This window comes from Oncorhynchus nerka, linkage group LG28 (assembly GCF_034236695.1).
Source record: "Oncorhynchus nerka isolate Pitt River linkage group LG28, Oner_Uvic_2.0, whole genome shotgun sequence".
Classification (NCBI taxonomy): domain Eukaryota; kingdom Metazoa; phylum Chordata; class Actinopteri; order Salmoniformes; family Salmonidae; genus Oncorhynchus; species Oncorhynchus nerka.
In genome coordinates this window covers 69560082-69585977 of record NC_088423.1, presented here as the reverse complement: position 1 = coordinate 69585977, position 25896 = coordinate 69560082, and the positions used below count along the sequence as shown (strand labels likewise).

General features: G+C 41.2%; 3 protein-coding genes across 4 annotated transcripts in view; 1 reads left to right on the top strand and 2 right to left on the bottom strand.

The window, feature by feature from the left end:
- Positions 1-6825, bottom strand: part of hcn4 (hyperpolarization activated cyclic nucleotide-gated potassium channel 4) — a 95120-nt gene extending 88295 nt beyond the window's left edge. Inside the window, exon 1 of the mRNA XM_029641442.2 lies at positions 6152-6825. Coding sequence (XP_029497302.2) covers positions 6152-6825 — 674 coding nt within the window. The remainder of the gene's footprint in view (positions 1-6151) is intronic.
- Positions 6826-15973: 9148 nt separating this feature from the next.
- rec114 (REC114 meiotic recombination protein) lies at positions 15974-24949 on the top strand. The gene is given in 7 exon segments (XM_029641441.2): positions 15974-16151; positions 16410-16499; positions 22516-22599; positions 23165-23281; positions 23283-23354; positions 23935-24009; positions 24338-24949. Coding segments are annotated over 7 exon segments (693 nt in total). The 5' UTR covers positions 15974-16061; the 3' UTR covers positions 24503-24949.
- The window catches only part of LOC115113614 (neuroplastin-like), a 43424-nt gene continuing 42252 nt past the window's right edge, over positions 24725-25896 (bottom strand). For both annotated transcript variants that reach the window (XM_029641437.2, XM_029641440.2), the window contains one exon: positions 24725-25790. The gene's annotated coding sequence lies outside the window, so the exon portion shown is untranslated. The remainder of the gene's footprint in view (positions 25791-25896) is intronic.

The following is a 25896-nucleotide window of genomic DNA, read 5'->3' as shown; positions in this document are numbered from 1 at the left end:
GGGAGCTAAAGCAAGCTGAACTAATGGGTGTTACCAAATGCATTCAGAAGGAAGTATTTCTGCTAATGCACATTTGGACATAAAGGTGTTTCTTGAAATGTATTCAACCTAGAGTAATGTGCATTCTGTCTCCTAAATCTGCTCTACTTCTCTTTAATGTATTCCTCTGTAAAGGGAACAGGAGGAGAAGGAACTAGAAGATGTCTTCTTTAGAGGCCTTTTTTACTGCCGAGTGAAATCTCTTTGGGGAGATGGCGATGGTTATGCAGGATGAATAAAAGGCCAGGTGAGATGTGGGATTTGAAGGTTTGAACAGGGAATCTCCTGGCAGAGGGTGAGGCGGAGGGAGGAAGTCGACTGATTGACAGACACAGCAGGCCAGGTTAACCTCCTCTTCTGATTGGGTTGGGAGCACGGTTTCATGTTTAATAGAGTCTTTAAAACCAAAATAAGCTTTCATGTTAAAAGTAGTCATTTTCCAACTCCGTGGCGATACGGCAGTATTAAACAATATACTACTACTGATGATGCATCGTTAAGCGTGCTGCTGAATTACAAGGTTATTAAAAGGTACTTAAAGATTGGAGAACAACGTTTTGCTGCCACATCATCCATCATTAACCTTGCCAAATCTCTCACTGATTCACCCCATACAAAACACCAATCAATCACATCTGCTGCAGGCTGGTTGGCTGGCTGGCTGACTACATCACTTCCCCAAAGAAAGGAAGAAGACGCATGTTCAGCAATGAGCAGAAATGAGGCTGTACAGCTTTGGCTCTGGAAATGAGCCTTTAGATTGGATTACGATGCCATTTTTAAGCCGTCTCTTCCCCTCAGAAGATGTGCTGTGCTCCTCCCCTCCCTCTCAACGTTATGCAATAGTTGAGAAGAGAAAATATTGCTGAATTTCTCTAGTCATGATTGTGTGTGACTCCCAGTGACACTTTAATTTGTGCGTATTATGACAATATTAAATAGCAAAGGCTTTGGTGCAGCCAGGGAAATTGAAACTCAATCACAGAGTTCTGACTTCTCCAACCATGCCCATTACAAGATCCTCCTTCATCTCCTTCTATACTTTAATTTCAGCCATGTGTTTATTCGGTCTCTGATTGTAGTCAATATGCCTGCCTGGGGAACTATTTTGTGTTTTCTATGGCAACAACATCTTCCTGATCTTCCTGTCTGGGTTGGCGCCCCCCCCCCCTTGGGTTGTGCCGTGGCGGAGATCTTTGTGGGCTATACTCAGCCTTGTCTCGGGATGGTAAGTTGGTGGTTGGAGATATCCCTCTAGTGGTGTGGGGGCTGTGCTTTGGCAAAGTGGGTGGGGTTATATCCTTCCTGTTTGGCCCTGTCCGGGGGTGTCCTCGGATGGGGCCACAGTGTCTCCTGACCCCTCCTGTCTCAGCCTCCAGTATTTATGCTGCAGTAGTTTATGTGTCGGGGGGCTAGGGTCAGTTTGTTATATCTGGAGTACTTCTCCTGTCTTATCCGGTGTCATGTGTGAATTTAAGTATGCTCTCTCTAATTCTCTCTTTCTCTCTTTCTTTCTTTCTCTCTCTCTGGCAGGAGCTGAGCCCTAGGACCATGCCTCAGGACTACCTGGCATGATGACTCCTTGCTGTCCCCAGTCCACCTGGCCGTGCTGCTGCTCCAGTTTCAACTCTTCTGCCTGTGATTATTATTATTTGACTATGCTGGTCATTTATGAACATTTGAACATCTTGGCCATGTTCTGTTATAATCTCCACCTGGCACAGCCAGAAGAGGACTGGCCACCCCTCATAGCCTGGTTCCTCTCTAGGTTTCTTCCTAGGTTTTGGCCTTTCTAGGGAGTTTTTCCTAGCCACCGTGCTTCTACACCTGCATTGCTCGCTGTTTGGGTTTTAGGCTGGGTTTCTGTACAGCACTTTGAGATATCAGCTGATGTACGAAGGGCTATATAAATAAATTTGATTTTGATTTGAACAACACAGAAACAAACACTTCCTCATTATCATAATCCTCCTCTTTTAAAGCTGCAATATGTAACTTTTTGGGTGACCTGACCAAATTCACATAGAAATGTGAGTTATAGATATGTAATTCTCATTGAAAGCAAGTCTAAGAAGCAATAGATTGTTCTATGTCCACTATTTCTATGCTTCCAGTTCTTAAGTTTTGTTTTTACATGTTTTACTTTCGGTTTTGTACACCAGCTTCAAACAGATGAAAATACAATATTTTTGGTTATGGAAAATACATTTCACAGTGATTTAGATGGTACAATGATTCTCCACGCAAACTCGAATTAATCCAATCTCTCACACAAGTCTGTAGCTATACAACCTGTTAGTGGAGGGTGCTTCGTGGGATGACACTGCAAAAAAAGTAGTTTGTTCATCTCATATACATTTAGACAGCTGCACTCATTAGCTAGTACCAAAAACCTGACCCTAGGCAACACAGTGACCAGGGTCTGGCTTCAATGATGGACTCTTTTGCGATTCAGAAGTTTGCAGTCAATACCTTTGCATCAACTACCTTAACTAAAACCTGTGCAAACTAGCTACTTGGGAAACGCACTCATTAAAAATTGCCTCTGTGATCTCCATCTTGCTAGCAACTATTTTGTAGTTTATTTAAGCTGATAAAGTAGTAACGTAGGCAGTGACAGTTCCTCTATGCCAACAGATTCCATCATTGAAACCAGACCCTAGTCACTGTTGCCTAGGGTCGGGTTTTCAAGACTACTCATTAGCAGAGTATTGTACTTCAATGGGGACACTTAAGCTTGCTGAAGCACAGAATGTTCATCGTGACCTATGTTAAGGGTAAAGGCATCAACTGGATGACTAAATTATAACGATAGCAGACCATTTAACAATGAGTCAGGACTGAAAGAGATTTTTAATTGCACAAGTGAGAGGAACGTCCCATGTAATCACAGTCAACTGATTTTATAGCGTGTAAACTGCTGTCAGCTAGCTGAAATGTTTCAAATATAATTACGCCGATATACAGTAATACCCTCCCACACACACTGAGCAAGGCAAGTGATTGACCTGATTCTCATGCCACTTGGCAGGCATGGCCACTGGACATTAGGATGTGTTGGATGCCAGGCGGAGTCAGAGACTGTAGCTACCGAGGGAGTGGGTATAATAGAACTGGCAGACTCCTGTCTATAGAGTAACTCTAGCCTCTTTATAAGGGGAAAGAGTGGAGTTGGGGGTGTAGGTAATTATAGCACGAGTGGGAGGCAATTGCAGGTGTGGGAGACAGAGGAGTGACTTTAGTGTAGGAGGTGCTATCTGTAGTGGTACAGGTGGGAGGGGTCACATTGGGAAAGGAGATGATGGCCCTTGTGGTGGGAGAGAGGGGTAAGAGCCAGGTAATTGATTGAAGCATCTGTGATCTAGCCCTCGCTGAATACCAATACTCCCCACTGAGAAAGAAATCATCCAATAACATTGGTATGAAATGCGTAAACACAATCAGAATACTGACAATAAGACAAAAGGAATCCAGTGTTCCAGTTACTGAATACTGTGTATTATGAAGGTTAGTCAACACTGTTGGAAAATATCCCTGGATAAAACAAATAAAAAATGATGGTACAATAAATCGTATGATTCAACTCCCAATTTACACAGATATGCATTTCTACTATTATATACTGTCACTTGCACAGTGCACACACACACACGCACACACACACACACACTCACACTCACACACTCACACACACTTCTTGCAAAGGCAAAGCAAATGACATCCCATGTCTTTTCTTGGCAGCCTGAGCTGAGTAATCCAGGCATTTGAGAATTGTGCACCATCCTGTGATGTGAAGGCAGCAGAATGTCTGTGTAGATTCACAAGACCAATGGAGAAACAAGCAGATAAATCAGTCTGTTATCCATGGAGAGTGCCTTCCTTTCCCTGAGCCTTCTCTCTCTATCCACAGCCCTGGGCTGTGTCTGCCTGCCTGACACTGCTGCCTGCCTGCTCCCTCTCTCCCCCTCTGGCCACCAGCCTAGCCTGCCTGTAAACACTTGTCACGCAGACTTGTCTCTCGCAAGCGAGACAAACCTGGTCTTGTTCTTGAAGCACTACTGTTATGACACACCTTCTGCTTGTGTGACAGGTGATGGGGTTGGATGAGGCATTACTGTATATCATTATATCAGTGTACTGTAGATGAACCAAAGACAAACTAGCTGGATCAAATCCAATGTCAAGGACAGGGAAAGATCTGCCAGGCAATTAGGCTTCTGCTATTGTCTTTCACAACACTATGATACATTTTTGCACTTGGCGTTTCGTCTGGTAACAATAAAGGCATTAGCCAGCATGTAATGTCAATAGCTGGAGGCTTTTATTTGAACTATATGATTAGAGATTGTGTATGTCCAGTTGACAATTCAGTGTCACCTCAAAAGAATAAGGTAAGCATGAGGTCAGAGGTCAACTTTTGAAAAAGTTTTCATGTGCCATTTCGCTGCCCTTGAAACGCTGATACAGATCCCCAATATGGCAGCCAGAGACAAAATGTGTCAATGACCTAAATATTTTTGAACATATCAGAATACTGAAAAGTATGGTGACTAGGTAGGTTACGATCACCTCTCAAATGTTTCATGAATTTGAGATAATTTGGTTGAACTCATACATGAAAGAACAATCAGCATTCATGTATATTACTATCATTTGTTTCAAATTGTGTTAAACTGTAATATAGTTTAATATAATATAGTATGATATTGTACAATATAGTTTAATATAATATAGTATGATATTGTACAATATATATTTACTATTTAAATTATACATAACAAATATTACTATTGCAATATCAAACTTTGTATCTGGTTGCTGCGATACTATAATCCACTTTTGGAGTAAAAAAAAAATGTCCTTAATAAAATATTCCCTCCTAATTAATCCTATATTACATGCATGAGCTGAATGATTACAATCCACGAAAGAAATGCAACCTGTGTAAGAGGTTGTTATTAACTTAATTACATTATTGGGATTATAAAGATCACTGCTTATTTTGAAAATGTGTGAAAATGCTTTATAAATGCAGGCTACATTCATATGGGGTTTGTGCTGTAACTCATATTCTCTGTAGCCATGTTCCACCCGTTCTATGGATATACTTCAGAATTCACTCTATGTTTTTGGACATATGGCCAGTAGGCCCTTGACATATAGCATCAATAATGGACAATGTCCATAATGCTAAGCAATCCTGTGCTTTACATTTGAAGCCATGCATCACATGCATGCACTGTACTGTATAGCCAATGTCATAGTCAAGGGCAATACTTAATGAATTACAAGAGAATGAGGCTGCACTTCCATGTATACCTCATATGAAAACTTGAAGAACGATACTGGTAATTTATAGGTAGAACTGGTTATGATCATTTTTAACACATGAAACCTGAAACCTTAAATACTAGTGTGTGTGGGGGGGGGGGGTAATGATTCAGTCATAAGCACATCACCTCACATAAAGCCAATAGAGTTGCTGTACATTGATTAGTGATAAATAATTTCCCTGAATATAACTTGGATTGAATGAAAAAGAGAGAATATTACATTGGTACACTTCTATTGATGCTGTTTAAGAAAATGAACTGACACCTTTGAGAACCATCTATGTGTGTGATGTTTGGCCTGTTCCTGCCACACATGATTCTGATGCCACGTATATATCAGCCTACATTACATTTATTAGACTATTATTAGATTTCCAATGTTGAATAAGTTATTATAGCTGATGTCTAATAAATACATTTAAAATGAAGAGTAAGTATCATGGGATTATCTAATTCTCAGACGTGTCAATTATTTTTAATTTGTTTTCAATTCATTAAACAAATTGTGCCACACACATTTATGCACAGAATTAGGGATAAACCAAATGTATCTTTTTATATCCGAGATGATGGCATTTTCTTATGTCATCATTAAATACCCTATCACGAATGCATTTGCCATTGTACCTGATAGTGAGATAGTGAAATTATCAGTTGAAAATAAAGTACCCATTTCATTTGCCTTGAAGGCTAGGTGAGTGTGTATGGACGCATCCTGCCCACACTTCATCCGCGCATGACGCTCTGACGTCTGACCAGAGCACAATGGAGGTAGTTACCTGAAATCACTGTACGGATGAATTATCCAAAATCCGGCGGATTTAACCCGCTCTTGTTCCCGTTCCACCGCCTTTTCGCTCCCAAACATCCTTAGGGAGAACTTGTTGACCCCCGGTTGCAGCATTGCCCCAAACTGCCTGTGTATGAATCCTGCCTGGTACAATCTCTCGTCGTCCGGCGAAATTTGATCAATGCCATCCAACTTTATGAACCCTGATTCCTGGTCAAGAGAAGCATGTTGGGCACCACCAGCGCTGGCGCCTTGCGCACCTTGGTCCGCCCCACCGCCAATAGCTCCGGGGGGGCTCTCCTCGCTCGGGGTGACGTCCCCTTCCGTGATGAGGCGCCTCTGCTCCGCCGAGTCTGAGTCGTGCACATGCCGACTGGTGATGGAGGAGAAACTGCCACGAAATCTCCGACAATCTCCGTTTAAACTGGTCTTCGTTGGTCTCCCAATGTCTGTCTCCATGATCACCGTGTCCCCACCTCTGGTCTCCCCGATGCCTTTGATGCTTCCTCTGGAGGTTGGTGACGGCAAGGGTTTCATCCTAATACTCTTCCTCCGGGTGTCCTTGTCGCCGTCTTCTCCTTCGCCCATAATATAAGCTTTCTGTCCAATATGCTGTGGCAAACTGTAGAGCCTTTTACGCATGGAGGAGTGCAACCTGTCCATTATGACATTGAGACGGAACGAACAATTTCAAATGCAATAGATGTCCAGAATAGGATGGTTATTGTTGAGAAGTATAGCCACGAACCACACAGCTCCCTATCTGTGAGTGAGAGCGACCAGTCTGGAGCTAATCTCAAACCCTGAAAGCATTACACTGATACACATGACACCGGCGGCTGTGGCTCTTCTGGTGCAAATACAGGAAGAGGCTCCTCTCTCGATCATTACCTTACAGTTTAGATATGCCTTCTCTCGCTGCATTGACAGTCCGATTCACCATAACACTCATGGTAGGCACGTACGCTCAAACCGTGTGCGCACCAAGTGAGGGGGAAAATCTGGTAGAAGCCACCTTATCATGATATGTGAGGGACGTGCCGACTGACAGAGAGGAGACGAGGAGGTCATGAACAGCGTAAGGAGGGATGTCTTTTCCTCCAGATTTGTGTCAGCTGCCTCTCAATAATAAACAATGCAATGCAATCACGCATCATAGGCTACATCAGCAGCAGCATCCAAGGACCCGCTGACATCTATTGTCCCAAGCATTCTGGTAGGATGAATATTCATGAAGCTGATGGGTTGCCATAGGAGCCAACGTGGTTTTAGAGCATTTCGTATTACTCTGTAGTCTACATAAATCTGAGACACTCCATTTAGTATGATATGTTACCTTTCATATGGTATGTATTAATTTGTGGATGTCCATCATCCATTTTGTATGATATGTTACAAATTACTATGATATGTTACGACTTGCAATTCATATAATATGTTACAAATATGCAAAAGGGATATGTTACGAATTCCAATTTGTGGTGGCTAATGCTAGCTAGGTGGCTAACACTAGCTAGCATTCGGGGTTAGGGATTAAGGTTAGGAGTTAGGTTAAAGTTAGGGTTCGGGGAAGGGTTAAAGTTAGGGTTAGGTGAAGGGGTGGCTCCAACTTGCCCAGCAGTCTAAGGCACTGCATCTCAATGCAAGAGGCGTCACTGCAGTCCCTGGTTTGAATCCAGGCTGCATCACATCTGACTGTGATTGGGAGGCCCATATGGCGGTTGGGGGTAACCGTCATTGTAAATAAGAATGTGTTCTTAACTGAGTTGGCTAGTTAAATAAAGGTTTAAAAAAGTGGATCAGGTTAGCTTGACTTGGAGCTCACTGAGTACCGGCACCTTAACTGTTCTACTGCTTGAGCTCCTGTTCCACTTATAGGGATATTAGCTGAAAAGTTAAGTGGAGCTCCTGCACCTAAATATAAACAGTATCGGCACCTATTTCAGTCCAAGTCAAGCACTGGTTAGCTAACATGCTAACATTAATTATTTATTTCAGCTTTTATTTCTTTCATCACATTCCCAATGGGTCAGAAGTTTACATACACTCAATTACTATTTGGTAGCATTGCCTTTACATTGTTTAACTTGGTTCAAACGTTTTGGGTAACGTTCCACATGCTTCCCACAATAAATTGGGTGAATTTTGGCCCATTCCTCCTGACAGAGCTGGTGTAACAGAGTCAGGTTTGTAGGCCTCCTTGCTCGCACATGCTTTTTCAGTTCTGCCTACACATTTTCTATAGGCTTGAAGTCAGGGCTTTGTGATGGCCACTCCAATTCCTTAACTTTGTTGTCCTTAAGCCATTTTGCCACAACTTTGGAAGTATGCTTGGGGTCATTGTCCATTTGGAAGACCCATTTGCGACCAAGTTTTAACTTCCTGATTGATGTCTTGAGATGTTGCTTCAATATATCCACATATTGTTTCTTCCTCATGTTGCCATCTATTTTGTGAAGTGCACCAGTCCCTCCTGCAGAAAAGCACCCCCACAACATGATGCTGCCACCACTGTACTTCACCGTTGGGATGGTGTTCTTCTATGTTTTCTCCAAACATAACGATGGTCATTATGGCCAAACAGTTCTATTTTTGTTTCATCAGACCAGAGGACATTTCTCCAAAAACTACGATCTTTGTCCCCATGTGCAGTTGCAAACCGTAGTCTGGATTTTTTTATGGCGGTTTTGGAGCAGTGGCTTCTTCCTTGCTGAGCGGTCTTTCAGGTTATGTAGCTATAGGACTCATTTTACTGTGGATATAGATACTTTTGTACCTGTTTCCTCCAGCATCTTCACATGGTCCTTTGCTGTTGTTCTGGGATTGATTTGCACATTTCACACCAAAGTACGTTCATCTCTAGGAGACAGAACGCGTCTCCTTCCTGAGAGGTATGACGGCCACGTGGTCCCATGGTGTTTATACTTGCATACTATTGTTTGTACAGATGAACGTGGTACCTTCAGGCATTTGGAAATTGCTCCAAAGGATTAACCAGACTTGTGGAGGTCTACCATTTTTTTCTGAGGTCTTGGCGGATTTCTTTTGATTTTCCCATGATGTCAAGCAAAGAGGCACTGAGTTTGAAGGTAGGTATTGAAATACATCCACAGGTACACCTCCAACTGGCTCAAATGATGCCAATTAGTCTATCTAAAGCCATGACATCATTTTCTGGAATTTTCCAAGCTGTTTAAAAGCACAATCAACTTAGTGTTTGTAAACTTCTGACCCACTGGAATTGTGATACAGTGAATTATAAGTGAAATAATCTGTCTGTAAACAATTGTTGGAAAAATTACTTGTCATGCACAAAGTAGATGTCCTAACCATCTTGCCAAAACTATAGTTTATTTTAACAAGACATTTGTGGAGTGTTTGAAAAATTAGTTTTAATGACTCCAACCTAAGTGTATGTAAACTTCCGACTTCAACAGTATATCCCCTCGGGATTGTTTTATGCCAGCCCAGGCTTTGCGTGTCCAAAGGTGATACTTACGCTACTATGCCATTCTTCATGCTTTTGTTCATCAGGTTGTAGGATATACAGACAGCAGCTGTGGTAGAATGATCAGCTGGTAAGGGAAACTGCTGCACTAATTTAATGCCATACAGCACAGGTGATTTATCAAGATAACTTTCACAGACCAAACATGTCCACGTTTTTTCAAAATGTATATGAAATATACATGGTTAAAAGGTTATAGAGATGTATTTTTTGTCTATTTTGCTCAACTTTAACAATGCCTACATGACACAAATGAAATCAACTTAATGAATGTTAAAAAAGGATATAGGCTGTGGTAAGCCATCTCATGAATTGATATAATGTATCCAAGTGAGCAGACACCTAAGGCAATTGATTCATGAATGGTTCACGCTGATGCCTTCAATTGCCCTTCGTGGCCGATCCCATACCCAATAATTCTGAATTTCTTTGTGGTATACAGGTAGATCAGAAAAGCCACATCCCTGATTGGCAGATGAGTGGCAACCCTGATTAGAAGCACCTGCTGCTCATCGGTTTTTCCCTACAAATCCGGTTTTGAATAAAACATTTTTTTTACCTACACACTGAAGAAGACTGCAAGCCGAAACGTCTGTGTACGCTATCCCCGATGCAGTAAAAATAATAAATAAACCTAAAAATTAAGTAAGCGTTATGTGACTTTTTCAGTGCAGACCCATTATACCGTGTGTTAGCCTATAGCCTAATGATATAGCCTAATGATGTAATGCAGGAAATGTCAAACTTGTATTTGAGGTTTAAAAAGGCTTATGAAGTTTGTAATTTCCACCTTGAAATTTCAGACTTGATTTTTCCTTATGAAAAATGTATTAACCCCTACAAATGTTTTAAATCTCATTGTAATCCACATATAATTCACATTTCCAGGATTATTTTCCTGATGTAGCAAACATGGCTCAAATTAAGATCTTACATCTGTACACTACACTGACCACGTTCACATGCACACCAATATCCCGTTATTATTCGGGAGACTCAAGTATTCATTTTTTTAGTTGACACATAAACATCATATTCAGTTTACAATAACCCGAAAAATCTTGTATGAGAAACTCGGATAAGATGCCTGGGATATGCAGATCTTAGACGGGATACTGAGGCATGTAAACATCTTATCCCCTTTACTGTTGTTTTTCTCAGTCTGCACAGGCTCAGTTTCACATATCATGGTGTAGTGTGATGATGTTTACATCTGATTGTCAAACAAATCACTTCAAATAATAATGATTTATTTTGCTGATACTCTGTTCTGGACCTTATAGCCTACTGGCTACTTTCACCCCTAATTTAGATATGTTTCTTCTTATAATTTCAGACATTTGGTAGGCCATATTATAATTTCAGACATTTGGTAGGCCATATTATAATTTCAGACATTTGGTAGGCCATATTATAATTTCAGACATTTGGTAGGCCATATTATAATTTCAGACATTTGGTAGGCCATATTATAATTTCAGACATTTGGTAGGCCATATTATAATTTCAGACATTTGGTAGGCCATATTATAATTTCAGACATTTGGTAGGCCATATTATAATTTCAGACATTTGGTAGGCCATATTATAATTTCAGACATTTGGTAGGCCATATTATAATTTCAGACATTTGGTAGGCCATATTATAATTTCAGACATTTGGTAGGCCATATTATAATTTCAGACATTTGGTAGGCCATATTATAATTTCAGACATTTGGTAGGCCATATTATAATTTCAGACATTTGGTAGGCCATATTATAATTTCAGACATTTGGTAGGCCATATTATAATTTCAGACATTTGGTAGGCCATATTATAATTTCAGACATTTTGTAGGCCATATTATAATTTCAGACATTTGGTAGGCCATATTATAATTTCAGACATTTGGTAGGCCATATTATAATTTCAGACATTTGGTAGGCCATATTATAATTTCAGACATTTGGTAGGCCATATTATAATTTCAGACATTTGGTAGGCCATATTATAATTTCAGACATTTGGTAGGCCATATTATAATTTCAGACATTTGGTAGGCCATATTATAATTTCAGACATTTGGTAGGCCATATTATAATTTCAGACATTTGGTAGGCCATATTATAATTTCAGACATTTGGTAGGCCATATTATAATTTCAGAGATTTGGTAGGCCATATTATAATTTCAGACATTTTGTTAGACATTTGCTATGTCAACTATAGTTAAGATACATGCAGCTTCTCTTCTGTCATAACTTGTTGCCCCAGAAGACTAAATAAAGTGTTGCTCAGCAGAATAATGTCTTACATTGATAGAATGAATGCATTAGTAATCTAGGTAACATTGGTAAAGTTGTCTGTTTTGTTTAGGGACCGGGAAGAAAACGCAATAACTCCAAAACAGTGGCAAGATTGGTCCTGTGCAAAATATCCAAATGTCATCAGTTTGACCAGTTTTAAGGAAATGAAAAGCTGAGAAAACGATGAAACAAGTTTCTGATAAGATTTCAGTTCGTCTTGGGTGCATATTTTATGTGGTTGAAAATCAGTTAAAGCTCCTCAAAGGAGGAAGGGGAGGACCATCCTCCTCAGTGAATTTCATCAAAATAAATATAGTGCCTCCTGAGTGGTCTAAGGTCTGTGCCACTAGAGATCCTGGTTTGAGTCCAGGCTCTGTCACAGCGGGCCGCGACCGGGAGACCCATGGGGCAGTGCACAATTGGCCCAGCGTTGTCTGGGTTAGGGGAGGGTTTGGCCGACAGGGATGTTCTTGTCCCATCGCGCACTAGCGCCTCCTATGGTGGGCCGGGCGCAATGCACGCTGACACGGTAGACCAGGTGTACGGTGTTTCCCCCGACACATTGGTGCTGCTGGCTTCCGGGTTAAGCAAGCAGTGTGTCAAGAAGCAGTGCGGCTTGGCTGGGTTGTGTTTCAGAGAACGCACGGCTCTCGACCTCCTGAGTCCATATGGGAGTTGCGATGATTGGACAAGACTGTAACTACCAATTGAATACCACGGAATTGGGGGAAAAAAGGGGGGAGGAATAAATAAATATATATAAAGTGAAACATTTAAAAAATTATTATTTTTTGATAAAACTAGGCCTATACTAAATATATTCAGGTCAAATAAATAATTAAAACAAATCGTTTTGCAATGAAGGTCTACAGTAGGCTCAACAGCACTCTGAGGGTAGCACCAGCATTTTCCGTCCTCCTCTGGGTACATTGACTTAAATACAAAACCAAGGAGGCTCATGGTTCTCACCCCCTTCCATATACTTACACAGCAATTATGACAACTTCTGGAGGACAACCTATCAGAGTTCTTGCAGCATGAACTGCAATGTTGTCCACCCAATGAAAGGATAAGAGAATACATCTGGTATTAAAAGCATAAGCTACAGCTAGCTAGGACTGCAGTGTATAACATGTGGTGAGTAGTTGACTCAAAGAGAGAGAAAGTCAATAGTTGAACAGTTTTGAAGAAATTAATTTCCTTAAAAATGAAGGAAAAGCAAGAGAGAGAGAGTTAGAGAGAAAGAACTATACATTTTTTAAACTTTCACTTTCATTGAGCTAGCTAGTTTAGCCTACTAAAACACCAGGGACCAAACAGAGGAATACTATGTTAGCTATCTGGCTATGGCTAGCCAACACTTGAACTCTTCCAAGTCCAAGGTAAGCTTTTGGTTTTATTAAATTATTGCTACTGGGTGTAACTTCTTGCTGACTGTACTGCATGATTGTAGCGTGTTTACTAACACGTTAGTTCTAGTAGCTATATTGACTATGACATTTCTAATGTTGTTAGCTAATATGGTGACAACGATGTAGGCTGTGTGTAGCGGTTATGACAGGAAGGTTTGGCTTGGAAAGTTTTTTTTGCCTGGTCACAGACAGCTGATGTGTTGTGTACTGAAATCCAGAAGCTAACGGAAAAGGTGGGAGGAGGAAAGCGTGTAGATGCGAGAAGGAATTATACAACGATCAAAATGTTCATGCTGTTTGTATGTGGCTGCTATGAAAGTGAACTGTGTTTGCGTGTCATCAAGGGTGTATTCATTCCCCCGATTCTGTTGATTGACGTTTCTTCAACAGAAGCAAACATAACGAAACAGGGATAAACATACTTGAATTTATCCAATAGAAACGCTTGTTTCCAACTGGTGGACTAATGATTACACCCTATATCAGCTAGATGCAGGCAAGAGTGTGCAAGGCGGTACTGAATGTGTCACTGTCACCTGTATTAATTACATTTTTCTCTCGACCTGTGCACCTACGTTGTAAACTTTCATTCGTAGGCTAGGTTTTAGCAACCTCATTATTGGTATTGGGAAAATTTGAGGATCATGTAGTGGCCTAAACCTATCGATGTTACATTGAGCTGGGTGAATGGAATATGAATTACAGTCATCCAATATGCTGTAATAGAAATAAGGCCATGCTCCTAGAAATCATATTTCTCCACTCCTGTTCCTGAGACTAAATTAACATTTGCTGTATAATTTTACTGCAAGAAATGCATAATTCTGCATGAGTTAATATTATATTTGTGAGAGGTTATTGACCTACAGTCAGTGTCCATATTTCAGTTACTATTCTATATAAATTTAAATGGGGAATATTCTGTTTATTCGTGGGTACAGAGATGCACGTGAGCGGGATATCAAAGGTGCATGTAAACACTTTATCCAAGACTTCAAGCGGTGTATGCGCTATGAATACTGTGCGCATGTAAACGTGGTCTCTATTCTAACCCAGCACCACTAACACATCACTAAACAAATCACAGGTTGAGCAATTGAGCCTGGGAATTAGGTTAGAGTTGAGTAGGTGCAACTAGTGTGCTAGGCTAGCACAAAAAATCCAATTCCAATACTCCAATACCCTACTCAACAAATTGGATGCAGTCTATCACAGTGCAATCCGTTTTGTCACCAAAGCCCCATATACTACCCACCATTGCGACCTGTACGCTCTCGTTGGCTGGCCCTCGCTTCATACTCGTCGCCAAACCCACTGGCTCCATGTCGTCTACAAGACCCTGCTAGGTAAAGTCCCCCCTTATCTCAGCTCGCTGGTCACCATAGCATCTCCCACCAGTAGCACACGCTCCAGCAGGTATATCTCTTTTCTAGTCACCCCTGTCAAAACCAATTATTTCTTTGGCCGCCAGGGTCCTTCCAGTTCTCTGCTGCCAATGACTGGAACGAACTACAAAAATCTCTGAAACTGGAAACACTTATCTCCCTCACTAGCTTTAAGCACCAACTGTCAGAGCAGCCTCAAAGATTACTGCACCTGTATTTAGGCATTAGCCCACCTATAGTTTAGCCCAAACAACTACCTCTTTCCCTACTGTATTTAATTAATTTATTTTGCTCCTTTGCACCCCATTATTTTTATTTCTACTTTGCACATTCTTCCATTGCAAATCTACCATTCCAGTGTTTTACTTGCTATATTGTATTTACTTTGCCACCATGGCCTTTTTTTGCCTTTACCTCCCTTATCTCACCTTTACCTCCCTTATCTCAGTTCAACCTTCCCAAGTTCTCTCACGTCACCCCGCTCCTCCGCTCTCTCCACTGGCTTCCAGCTTGTGGATGTTGCATCCGCTACAAGACCATGGTGCTTGCCTACGGAGCTGTGAGGGGAACGGCACCTCAGTACCTCCAGGCTCTGATCAGGCCCTACACCCAAACAAGGGCACTGCGTTCATCCACCTCTGGCCTGCTCGCCTCCCTACCACTGAGGAAGTACAGTTCCCGCTCAGCCCAGTCAAAACTGTTCGCTGCTCTGGCCCCCAATGGTGGAACAAACTCCCACGACGCCAGGACAGCGGTAGTCAATCACCACCTTCCGGAGACACCTGAAACCCCACCTCTTTAAGGAATACCTAGGATAGGATAAAGTAATCCTTCTCCCCCCCCTTAAAAGACCTAGATGCACTATTGTAAAGTGGCTGTTCCACTGGATGTCATAAGGTGAAAGCACCAATTTGTAAGTCGCTCTGGATAAGAGCGTCTGCTAAATGACTTAAATGTAATGTAAATGTAATTTGCTCACATCGTATATCGACTTGTTTATACTGTATTATTGACTGTATGTTTGTTTTACTCCATGTGTAAGTCTGTGTCGTTGTATGTGTCGAACTGCTTTGCTTTATCTTGGCCAGGTCGCAATTGTAAATGAGAACTTGTTCTCAATTTACCTACCAGGTTAAATAAAGGTGAGAAAAAAAACACAAAAAAGGCGCACTTCTAGCATCCCCAGCCAGAACCCAGCGCATGCGCGCACACAGAAACTCAATCTACAGGCGTGACTCATGAATTTCTGATATATAAGCTCTTCTGAGATATATATATATATATATTATTAGAATTGTTTTTACAAATGGCAACTGTACATAAATCTATATGGACGTTGAAACGCTTTGGACGTTTTTTGCCTGGGACCAAAGAAGACGGCGGTAATCCATGGAAGGTGACATGAAGTTGTCTAGTCGTGAATTTTGTCCAACGTCTGTGTTGTAGGAGATGACGCTAGCTAAAGTTAGCTACCTAATGCCACTTGCTAGATAGGCTAACCAAACGTTGTTTACAAATGTAGGCTAGTTTACTACATTAGTAAATAAAATACTTATAGGCCTACACTTTACATTATGGTTAGTCAATGAACTTGCCTCAGATGTGATGTGAATCATCCAGCTGTTGTTGAAAATGTGTCTTGAAACTTCTCTAGATGTTTGAGCCCAGTGAAAGCGCGGGTGAATTGGTGCTCACCATTGTGGAATCTGGTCATATGTTGGTGTCCCAAGGCCACGATCTTCTGGTAAGTGAGTTGAGGTCTAACTACATTACATGTCCTTTGATGTCAAGTAATTCCTGGATGGATCTGAATCTAGTTTTTACCGTCTTTGAGCTGGACTCGTGTAACAGTATAGCTTCTTTCCCTCTACCCTACCTGGGCTCGAACCAGGGACTCTGCACACAGACAACTGACACCCACGAAGCGTCGTTACCCATCGCGCCACAATAGCTGCAGCCGATTGAAGCGCTATTAGCGTGCACCACCGCTAAATAGCTAGCCATTTCACATCGGTTACACTTGCACATTTCACACATGCACATCTCTAGGCCAAATATCAATGTAACCAAATAAGATCAAATACAAATATTCCCCCAATATATTCAATAACTCATTATTATATACCAAATTATTGCCAAATGTACACTCCATAGACATAATAACTGTTATTGTCCAACCTGTTGGCCTAATTACACTGCCTGTACAAAAAATTTGGAACACCTGCTCTTTCCATGACATACTTACCAGGTGAATCCAGTTGAAAGCTATGAACACTTATTTATGTCACATGTTAAATCCACTTCAATCAGTGTAGATAAAGGGAAAGAGACAGGTTAAAGAAGGATTTTTAAGCCTTGAGACAATTGAGACATTGATTGTGTGTGTGTGCCATTCAGAGGGTGAATGGGCACGACAAAAGATTGCAGTGTCTTTGAATGGGTTATAGTAGTAGGTGCCAGGTGCACCAGTTTGAGTGTGTCAAGAACTGCAACGTTGCTGGGTTCTTCACGCTCAACAGTTTCCTGTGTGTATCAAGAATGGTCCACCACCCAAAGGACAGCCAGCCATTTTGACACAACTGTGGGAAGCATTAGAGTCAAAATGGGCCAGCATCCCTGTGGAATGCTTTCAATACCTTGCAGAGTCCACGCCCCAAATAAATGAGGCTGTTCTGAGGTTAAAAGGGGGTGCAACTCAAGTTTAGGAAGGTGTTAATAATGTTTTGCACACTCAACTTTGTACACCTATTGTTATTATCAAGGGCTAGTCTAAGTTTAGATCTCCACTATTTGGCTTATAGGCAGATAGCCTAGCTAAGGATACAATTGTATGTTTTTGCAACAATGTTGAGAAATTACTTGATTCCAAGTCCTTTGAAACACAGGGAACAAAAACAAGTACTGAACACCAGCTATGTTGCTGTTGTACTTTCTATTTGATTTATTTTACAGGCAAGTCAGTTAAGAAGAAAGTCTTATTTTCAATGACAGCCTAGGAACAGTGGGTTAACTGCCTTGTTCAGGGGCAGAAGGACAGATTTTTACCTTGTCAGCTTGGGGATTTGATCTTGCAAACTTTCAGTTACAAGTCCAACGCTCTAACCACTAGGCTGCCTGCCACCACTGTTCTGTCTACAGAATAGTGCCTGTGTTAGTGTGCAGTTTATCCTGTGTCTTCTCAAGGTTCACTGCCAGACTCTGTGTGCAGCTGAGAGACTCAGCAGAAATTGCTGTAGGAACACAAGGGCCATAGCTGCGCTATGCCACATCAAGTGATGGATGGAAAGTGGCTACAGCCATCTTGCTGAGCCAGGGTGCCAGACAAGGCTACATGCTTATTCAGGTCAGGACACAAAGTGCACTCTGACAAAAGGGGATAGCGGTCATTGATAGATCGGCGCCCTTAATCGTAACGCTCTTGAGTATCTTTCAATAAAGGGAGTTTACAGTAATACACGGTGGCTGATGCCAGGGGAGTCCCAACTGAATGATGATGCCATAGTAGGATGCACCATGCTGGAGGAGAGAGAGGGTTATTGTGTGTAATCATCATCCAGATTACTCCTGATTCTAAGATATGGTTTAATAGGGTCTTTCTCTCAGTATTTGGAGGAAGGAGGGGATTGGGATTATAGAAAATGGAACCTCTCAACCTGACTCAGAAAACGATTGACTATGCCTCAGAATGATTTGACAAGTCTTGTTGAAATTATGTAATGTGATGCCTTCCTGATATGATCATTTTCAACTAAAAATACAAATTTGATGTAATCCCTTCAGAACATCTCAGCGGAGTAGGAAAATTGAAATCTGTTTTGAATCTGGAAGTACGGAGCTGAAGTGTAATGTTTTATGTAACAAAGCTGAGTAGAGTATCCATCCCTGCATTGTGCTGAAGTCCATTTGAAATGGAGAAACATAACTTGCAGTATCTATATCACTAAGAAGGATATGTTGCTATGGTAAAATGTTATTCCAAATATCCTGTCATAAAGCTAGCATTTCCCCGTGCTCAGGACAAGGTCCAACACATTTTCTATCATTAATAATGTGCAAAACGCAACTACTGTCTCCTGTCAACACAGCAGGTATTATTGACCTATATTTCCCTGGTACATTTCAACGCAAATTCCAATGCTGAAGAAACTACTAAACAGAATAGTGTTTAAATAGATTTGTACTTTAGTTGATGTTAAATAGTTATACATTGTAAGGTGTCAGATGACATCTGAAAGTATTCAGGAAAGTGTCATTTTTCACTTGGTTAGAAAAGTGCTTATTCATACTTGGAACTAAACTAACACCTGTTTTTATTCATTGTAGCCTAATCATGGAGAGATTTCTACTCAACAGACTTTAGCTGTGTTCGAATACCCATACTAACATACTGTATACGACATACTTAATGAGTATTTACTACATACTATATACTATTAGTTCATTTTAGTATACTGTAAACAAACCGTATCGTTTCAGTTGAGCGTACTAGTGCTTCACCTGTCTACCTGAAGTTGATGCTGTTGCTACGCAACCTCTTGCTAGCTTGTTAGCATAAGAACTGACTAGCTAAACATTTTACGATTTCGGTTGTGTTCGTAAATTCAATTTGGAGTGCCAGAGTGTGCTCTGGGTGTTTGTAAATCAAAATTGTCAGATTGTCCGTTCATAAGTTCGGAGCGTTCAGAGCGCACACTGGACGCTCTGGCCGAGGAGTAGGGTTGATCCGAGCGTTCAATGGCAGTCAAGCACCCAAGCTAACGTTGGCTAGCTACTTCCAGACACAAATGAGAGAACACTTCACTCTGACCATTTTACTTGCCCTAGCAGAGCTGATTATGCTGTTTTCATGTTATCTAGAGTGTTGGTGACAGTAACTGCTGCTGGCAACAATATATTTATGCTTTCTTTTGCTGACGTTTACTGACACCCGCCATATTCAACGGGTGTTGAGCATTTGTGAATTCATCAGTTATTCTGCGCGAGAGTGCTCTGAAATCGGGGTAGATAGCCAGAATGAACAATGTCCATGCCACTTAGCTAAGAATTATGTAAATTATCAAGTCAATAAACGTTGGGTAGTTAGTTAGATAGTTAATAATACTGCCTGGCAAGTTCAATGTATTAGTAGCCAACTAACATTAGGTACAGTTGAAGTCAGAAGTTTACATACACTTAGGTTGGAGTCATTAAAACTAGTTTTTCAACCACTCCATAAGTTTCTTGTTAACAAACTATAGTTTTGGCAAGTCGGTTAGGACATCTACTTTGTGCATGACACAAGTAATTTTTCCAACAATTGTTTACAGACAGATTATTTCACTTATAATTCACTGTATCACAATTCCAGTAGGTCAGAAGTTTACATACACTAAATTGACCGTGCCTTTAAACACCTTTGAAAATTACAGAAAATTATTTCATGGCTTTAGAAGCTTCTGATAGGCTAATTGACATAATTTGAGTCAATTGGAAGTGTACCTAAGGATGTATTTCAAGGCCTACCTTCAAACTCTGCCTCTTTGCTTGACATCATTGGAAAATCAAAAGAAATCAGCCAAGACCTCAGAAAAAAATGGTAGACCTCCACAAGTCCGGTTCATCCTTGGGAGCAATTTCCAAACGCCTGAAGGTACCACGTTCATCTGTACAAACAATAGTATGCAAGTATAAACACCATAGGACGACGCAGCCGTCATTCCGCTCAGGAAGGAAATGATTTCTGTCCCCTAGAGATCAACGAACTTTGGTGCGAGAAGTGCAAATCAATCCCAGAACAACAGCAAAATACCTTGTGAAGATGCTGGAGGAAACAGGTACAAAAGTATCTATATTCACAGCAAAACGAGTCCTATATCGACATAACCTGAAAGGCCGTTCAGCAAGGAAGAAGCCAGTGCTCCAAAACCGCCATAAAAAAGCCAGACTACGGTTTGCAACTGCACAAGGGGACAAAGATTGTAGTTTATGGAGAAATGTTCTCTGGTCTGATGAAACAAAAATAGAACTGTTTGGCCATAATGACCATGATTATGTTTGGAGGAAAAGGGGGGAGGCTTGCAAGCCGAAGAACACCATCCCAACCGTGAAGCACTGGGGTGGCAGCATCATGTTGTGGGGGTGTTTTGTTGCAGAAGGGACTGGTGCACTTCACAAAATGGATGGCATCATAGGGAGGACAATTATGTGGATATATAGAAGCAACATCAGTTAGGAAGTTAAAGCTTGGTCACAAATGGTTCTTCCAAATGGACAATGACCCCAAACACATTTTCAAAGTTGTGACAAAATGTCTTAAGGGCAACAAAGTCAAGGTATTGAAGTCACAAAGCCCTGACCTCAATCCTATAGAAAATTTGTGGGCAGAACGTTAAAAGCGTGTGAGAGCAAAGAGGCCTACAAACCTGACTGTTAGACCAGCTCTGTCAGGAAGAATGGGCCAAAATTCACCCAATTTATTGTGGGAAGCATGTGGAACGCTACCCAAAACGTTTGACCCAAGTTAAACAATGTAAAGGCAATGCTACCAAATACTAATTGAGTGTATGTAAACTTCTGACCCAATGGAATAGCCCTAGCCCTCACCCTCTGATCCAATCGGTCCCAGACGTGCTCAATGGGATTGAGATCCGGGCTCTTCGCTGGCCATGGCAAAACACTGACATTCCTGTCTTGCAGGAAATCACGCACAGAACAAGCAGTATGGCTTGTCAGTCTGGAGGGTCATGTCAGGATGAGCCTACAGGAAGGGTACCAAATGAGGGAGAAGGATGTCTTCCCTGTAACGCACAGCGTTGAGATTGCCTGCAATGATAACAAGCTCAGTCCGATGATGCTGTGACACACTGTCCCAGACCATGATGGACCCTCCACTTCCAAATCTATCCGCGAATCCGACCATCACCCCTGGTGAGACAAAACCGCGACTTGTCAGTGAAGAGCACTTTTTGCCAGTCCTGTCTGGTCCAGGGACGGTGGGTTTTTGCCCACATCTGCAGTCTTCATGCCTCCTTGCAGCATGCCTAAGGCACGTTCACGCAGTTGAGAAGGGACCCTGGGCATCTTTCTTTTGGTGTTTTTCAGAGTCCGTAGAAAGGCCTCTTTAGTGTCCTAAGTTTTCATAACTGTGACCTTAATTGCCTACCGTCTATAAGCTGTTAGTGTCTTAACGTTAACAACCGTTCCACAGGTGCATGTTCATTAATTGTTTATGGTTCATTGAACAAGCATGGGAAACAGTGTTTAAACGCATTATTTTTTATTTGGATTTTTACAAATTGTTGTTGAAAGAAAAAGTTTCTTTTTTTCCTGAGTTTATATACTCAATTCACGTCACAAATAGTACGGTTTGTATGAGTATTCGAACACACCTTATGACTCAATCAAAACTAATATTTAGTACAACATTCAGCCTCCAACAGCTGGTTATTTGAGATGGAAGTTATCTTTCCAAAGACATTCTGATGGCATGATGCTGGTCACAGGGTCTGGATGGGTTTCTGAGTCAATAGAGCCCCCTGCAGGCGTACTTATGTCATTTCAGATCATTTGAGATTTGCTCCAGCTCCTGCTAACCAAAAGTAGAGCTGTGATTGCTGCATGCTCCATCTGATACTATTAAATGTACTTTTTTGTCTCATTGAAGACATGAGGATTAGCTATGTGCCCTATCCCATATGACTTTATTTTACTACTATGACTTTTGACTGTTGTTTGTTTACAATTGTTAGTCTGTCTGATTGTTGTGATTCCACATTTTTCAGGATGGGTTTTCCTTACTTGATGCTCCAAGCTACCTCAAAGTTCAGCAGAAATCAGATACCCTGCTGTTCCGTCTGACTGTTAAGGTGGGTTGCGAAAGCCTTTATTTGCTTTAAGAAACAACACCAATTTTTAAATAGTAGCTAGCTAAAGTATACAAGAGTCTACATACCAAATTGTATTATTATTCTAGCACCTAGTTTTATATGAAACTTAGGCTAATGTTGACTACAAGGCAACACCGGAATTTTAGTCTGTAATTTCCTCAGCAATTTGTATAGTGGCAGCTTTATTTACCATAGCCAGATTTCACACTGACATGAGTGTGGCAGACCTGATGTTTGGCAGGGGTGGCTGTGCTGAGACAACAGTGTAATTGGTCATTAAATGGCCTGATTTAAGGGGATCTGAGGCCTGACACGATGCATTTTACCAGTCTTGGAACAACTAGCTGGCTGTAAGCAGTGCTTTGGTTGCCCATGTTCTGCCAAGGGCCTGGCTTGTGAGTGATATGTAGGCTAAATAAGTGTTCTAGATAAGTGCCACTGATGAATTGTAAGTGGCGTGTCAAGCTTGTTAAGATTGTCTTAGTAGCATTTGAAGAGGAGATATTGGCTAGCTCTCAAACAAAACAATGCTGTGTATGTGCAGGGGGAGAGCCGTCTGATCAGGATGCAGTTCAGTGGCAGCAGGGCTGAGGCCCTGGAGGAGTGTAGCAGTGCAGTACTCAGACTGAAGGAGTACCTGCCTGTCACCACACAGGGGGCCACCACCACCACCACTCAGCTGCCCCCCAACACCCAATAAGCCCCCTACCAAGACCACTGCACAGAATCAACAGGTACTCAACAACACATACACACTGAAAACATGTAGCTACGTATTGTATCATGAAAGTGTATTTTGGAACATCTGAATTGGAACAGCTCCTGCAATACATTATCTAATTGAAATGAGTGCATTGCATGTTTGTTTTTTTCACCTTTAAAGCTGTTCTTATTTTAAGAATGTTATTCTTCATAATGTATGAGGCAAGCTATAGTTGAGGTATTAAAATTGCTGTTGTTACAGTAAGAATCCCCCACTAGATGGTGCTATTTACAGGTATGAAAACAATATAGCTTGTTTAATACTGAATGGCCCTGGAACCAACTAGGTTAATATGGATTTTATGTATGAATCAATGACAATGTGAAATATGTTCATCCTTAACCTCCCCACACAGAAGGGGGAGAAATTAAACCAACAATAAACACCATCACACACATTTGAAAAAGCTGTCAGTGAGGATGAATGAGCCATGATGACTGAGGGAAATCATTCAATAAAGGATGCAGCTATGATGCAGCTTAATCTCCCTTGGTGTGTTGCCCTGTAAAGTCCTGTGGCATTAGTATCATCTCTTTTAACCTTGTCATCAGGCGGGTGCTGGGGATGCTATGGCTACTGAACCGGAGGTCGTCCAGGGCTCTTTATCCATCAAACGTCTTACCCAGGTAGGTTGGTACTGACACAACACAGTGATTAGATAGATGACTGATGAATGCTGAGGGTGATGATTCATGTAATGATCACTTGATGGAGTTTGACAATCGCGCAAGGTGAATAAATAGTAGCTATTTAACATTACTACTCTCACCCACTGAGCTTGAATGTAACCTACACTTCATGGGGTTGTAGTTATTCCCCGCCACTACTGAAGTGTAGGGTAGGCCAATGAAATAATGAACACCTAACTGACTTGGGAGATTATAGTTAATTATAGTTCATTTAATTGTATACAAACAAATGAACAGGTCCCTGGTCTATCTATTTTTTTCTCAGCACTTCCTGGGCGAGCATGGTCTGTCCTTGCCCCTGGTGTACCGCCACAGTGCTCTGTCCCATGGGGAGTTGGAGCCCTTTGTCCGCCTGTGTCTCTTGGACCCCAGCTTCCCTGCCTTGGTGGAGGAGGTGGAGGGGGAGCTGAGGAGGGTGCTCCAGGACTGAGGAGCTGAAGCTCATCAACACAAACAGCAGAGAGAGACAGGTCAACTCACTACACATGATACACATGTGGGAGGTGGAAGAGTTGGGGGATGTGTTGTTCTTCATGCTGCTGATTTTGTAAATGTGTGCTGGAACATAGTGACCATTGTGTTGTATGAGGATATTTAAACTGGCACAAATGTTGCGGTTTCTAGAAAGGATTTTCGAGGCAAGGAAACTAAATGTATTTTGGAGCCTTTTATTTTCAAAAATGTATTGGTCTCGTATGTTATTGGTCTGATGTTTTATTGTGGCTAGAGATACCGTAGCTCCTCCCATTTCCAGCCTAATGTCGGTCCATTTGCACTGCAATACACATGGATACACTGTATTTATAAGACAGGAGTCATGCAGCTACAGCAGTGCATTTTGCTATACCAGCTTCCAAGTGATCCCACAATATTAAAGCTTCACTGAGAAAAACAAACTACCCCCAATATATCTATATATGAATACATATTGCATAGGATAATAGCCATGCTGTACAATTTCAGAAAAATAAAAATGAATGAATTAAGTTTTCTTCACATACAGTATTTGCTATTGTTTGAACACTCGTACCTCAACATATACAAGACATCCTAAGTTACTCTGAAAAATAAACACTTAATTGTCATTTTATATATAACTAGATAGATATATAGTAGTCATTTTCTATAATCATTTTCAAGTAAATACTGCCAGACTTTGAATCCCTTGCATCACATTTTCACTATAATGGCTGTTAAGAGTGGACTTTCCTTTCACTAAATCAAACATAGTTTAATGACATTGAATCAGCTGTACAAAGTTATTTAAGAATATAACAGTATTTTTCAGGTCAGGACAATTTCATAAAAAAACATAATTCCTTTGGATGCAAAATAGCCACACAGACATGAGGGAAAACAACAAAGTCTATTCTGGGCATCCTATTGCGTAATAATTTGCATGCGTTTTACATGATATGTAATACAAAAAGGATCACCTCTGGTTGGAGGACATGATAAAATGAATAAAAGAGACATCAAACGGCACACAAAAAAAGATGTGCACACCTTTCGTGATGGAATTAGTCATCTCTCCGTCCAGGACTGTTCATGTAAGACTGAATAAGGCATGCTTAAGACAGCCATCTTGTTCTTGTCTGCCAGTGTTACGCTGTTATTGTTTTTTCTCATAAGAGAGAGACGAGATATGCTTCATTAAAAATTGCCTGGAGCTCCCTCCTCAGATACCTTCATGTGGTCAAGATATGCAAGTTAGTCATCTGTTAATGAAAATCAGGGGGAGGAAGGAATTAGTATACCCTGTGCACATGATCACATTCCTACAGTATATCACTTAGTTCAATGTTGACTTCCATATGCCTTAGA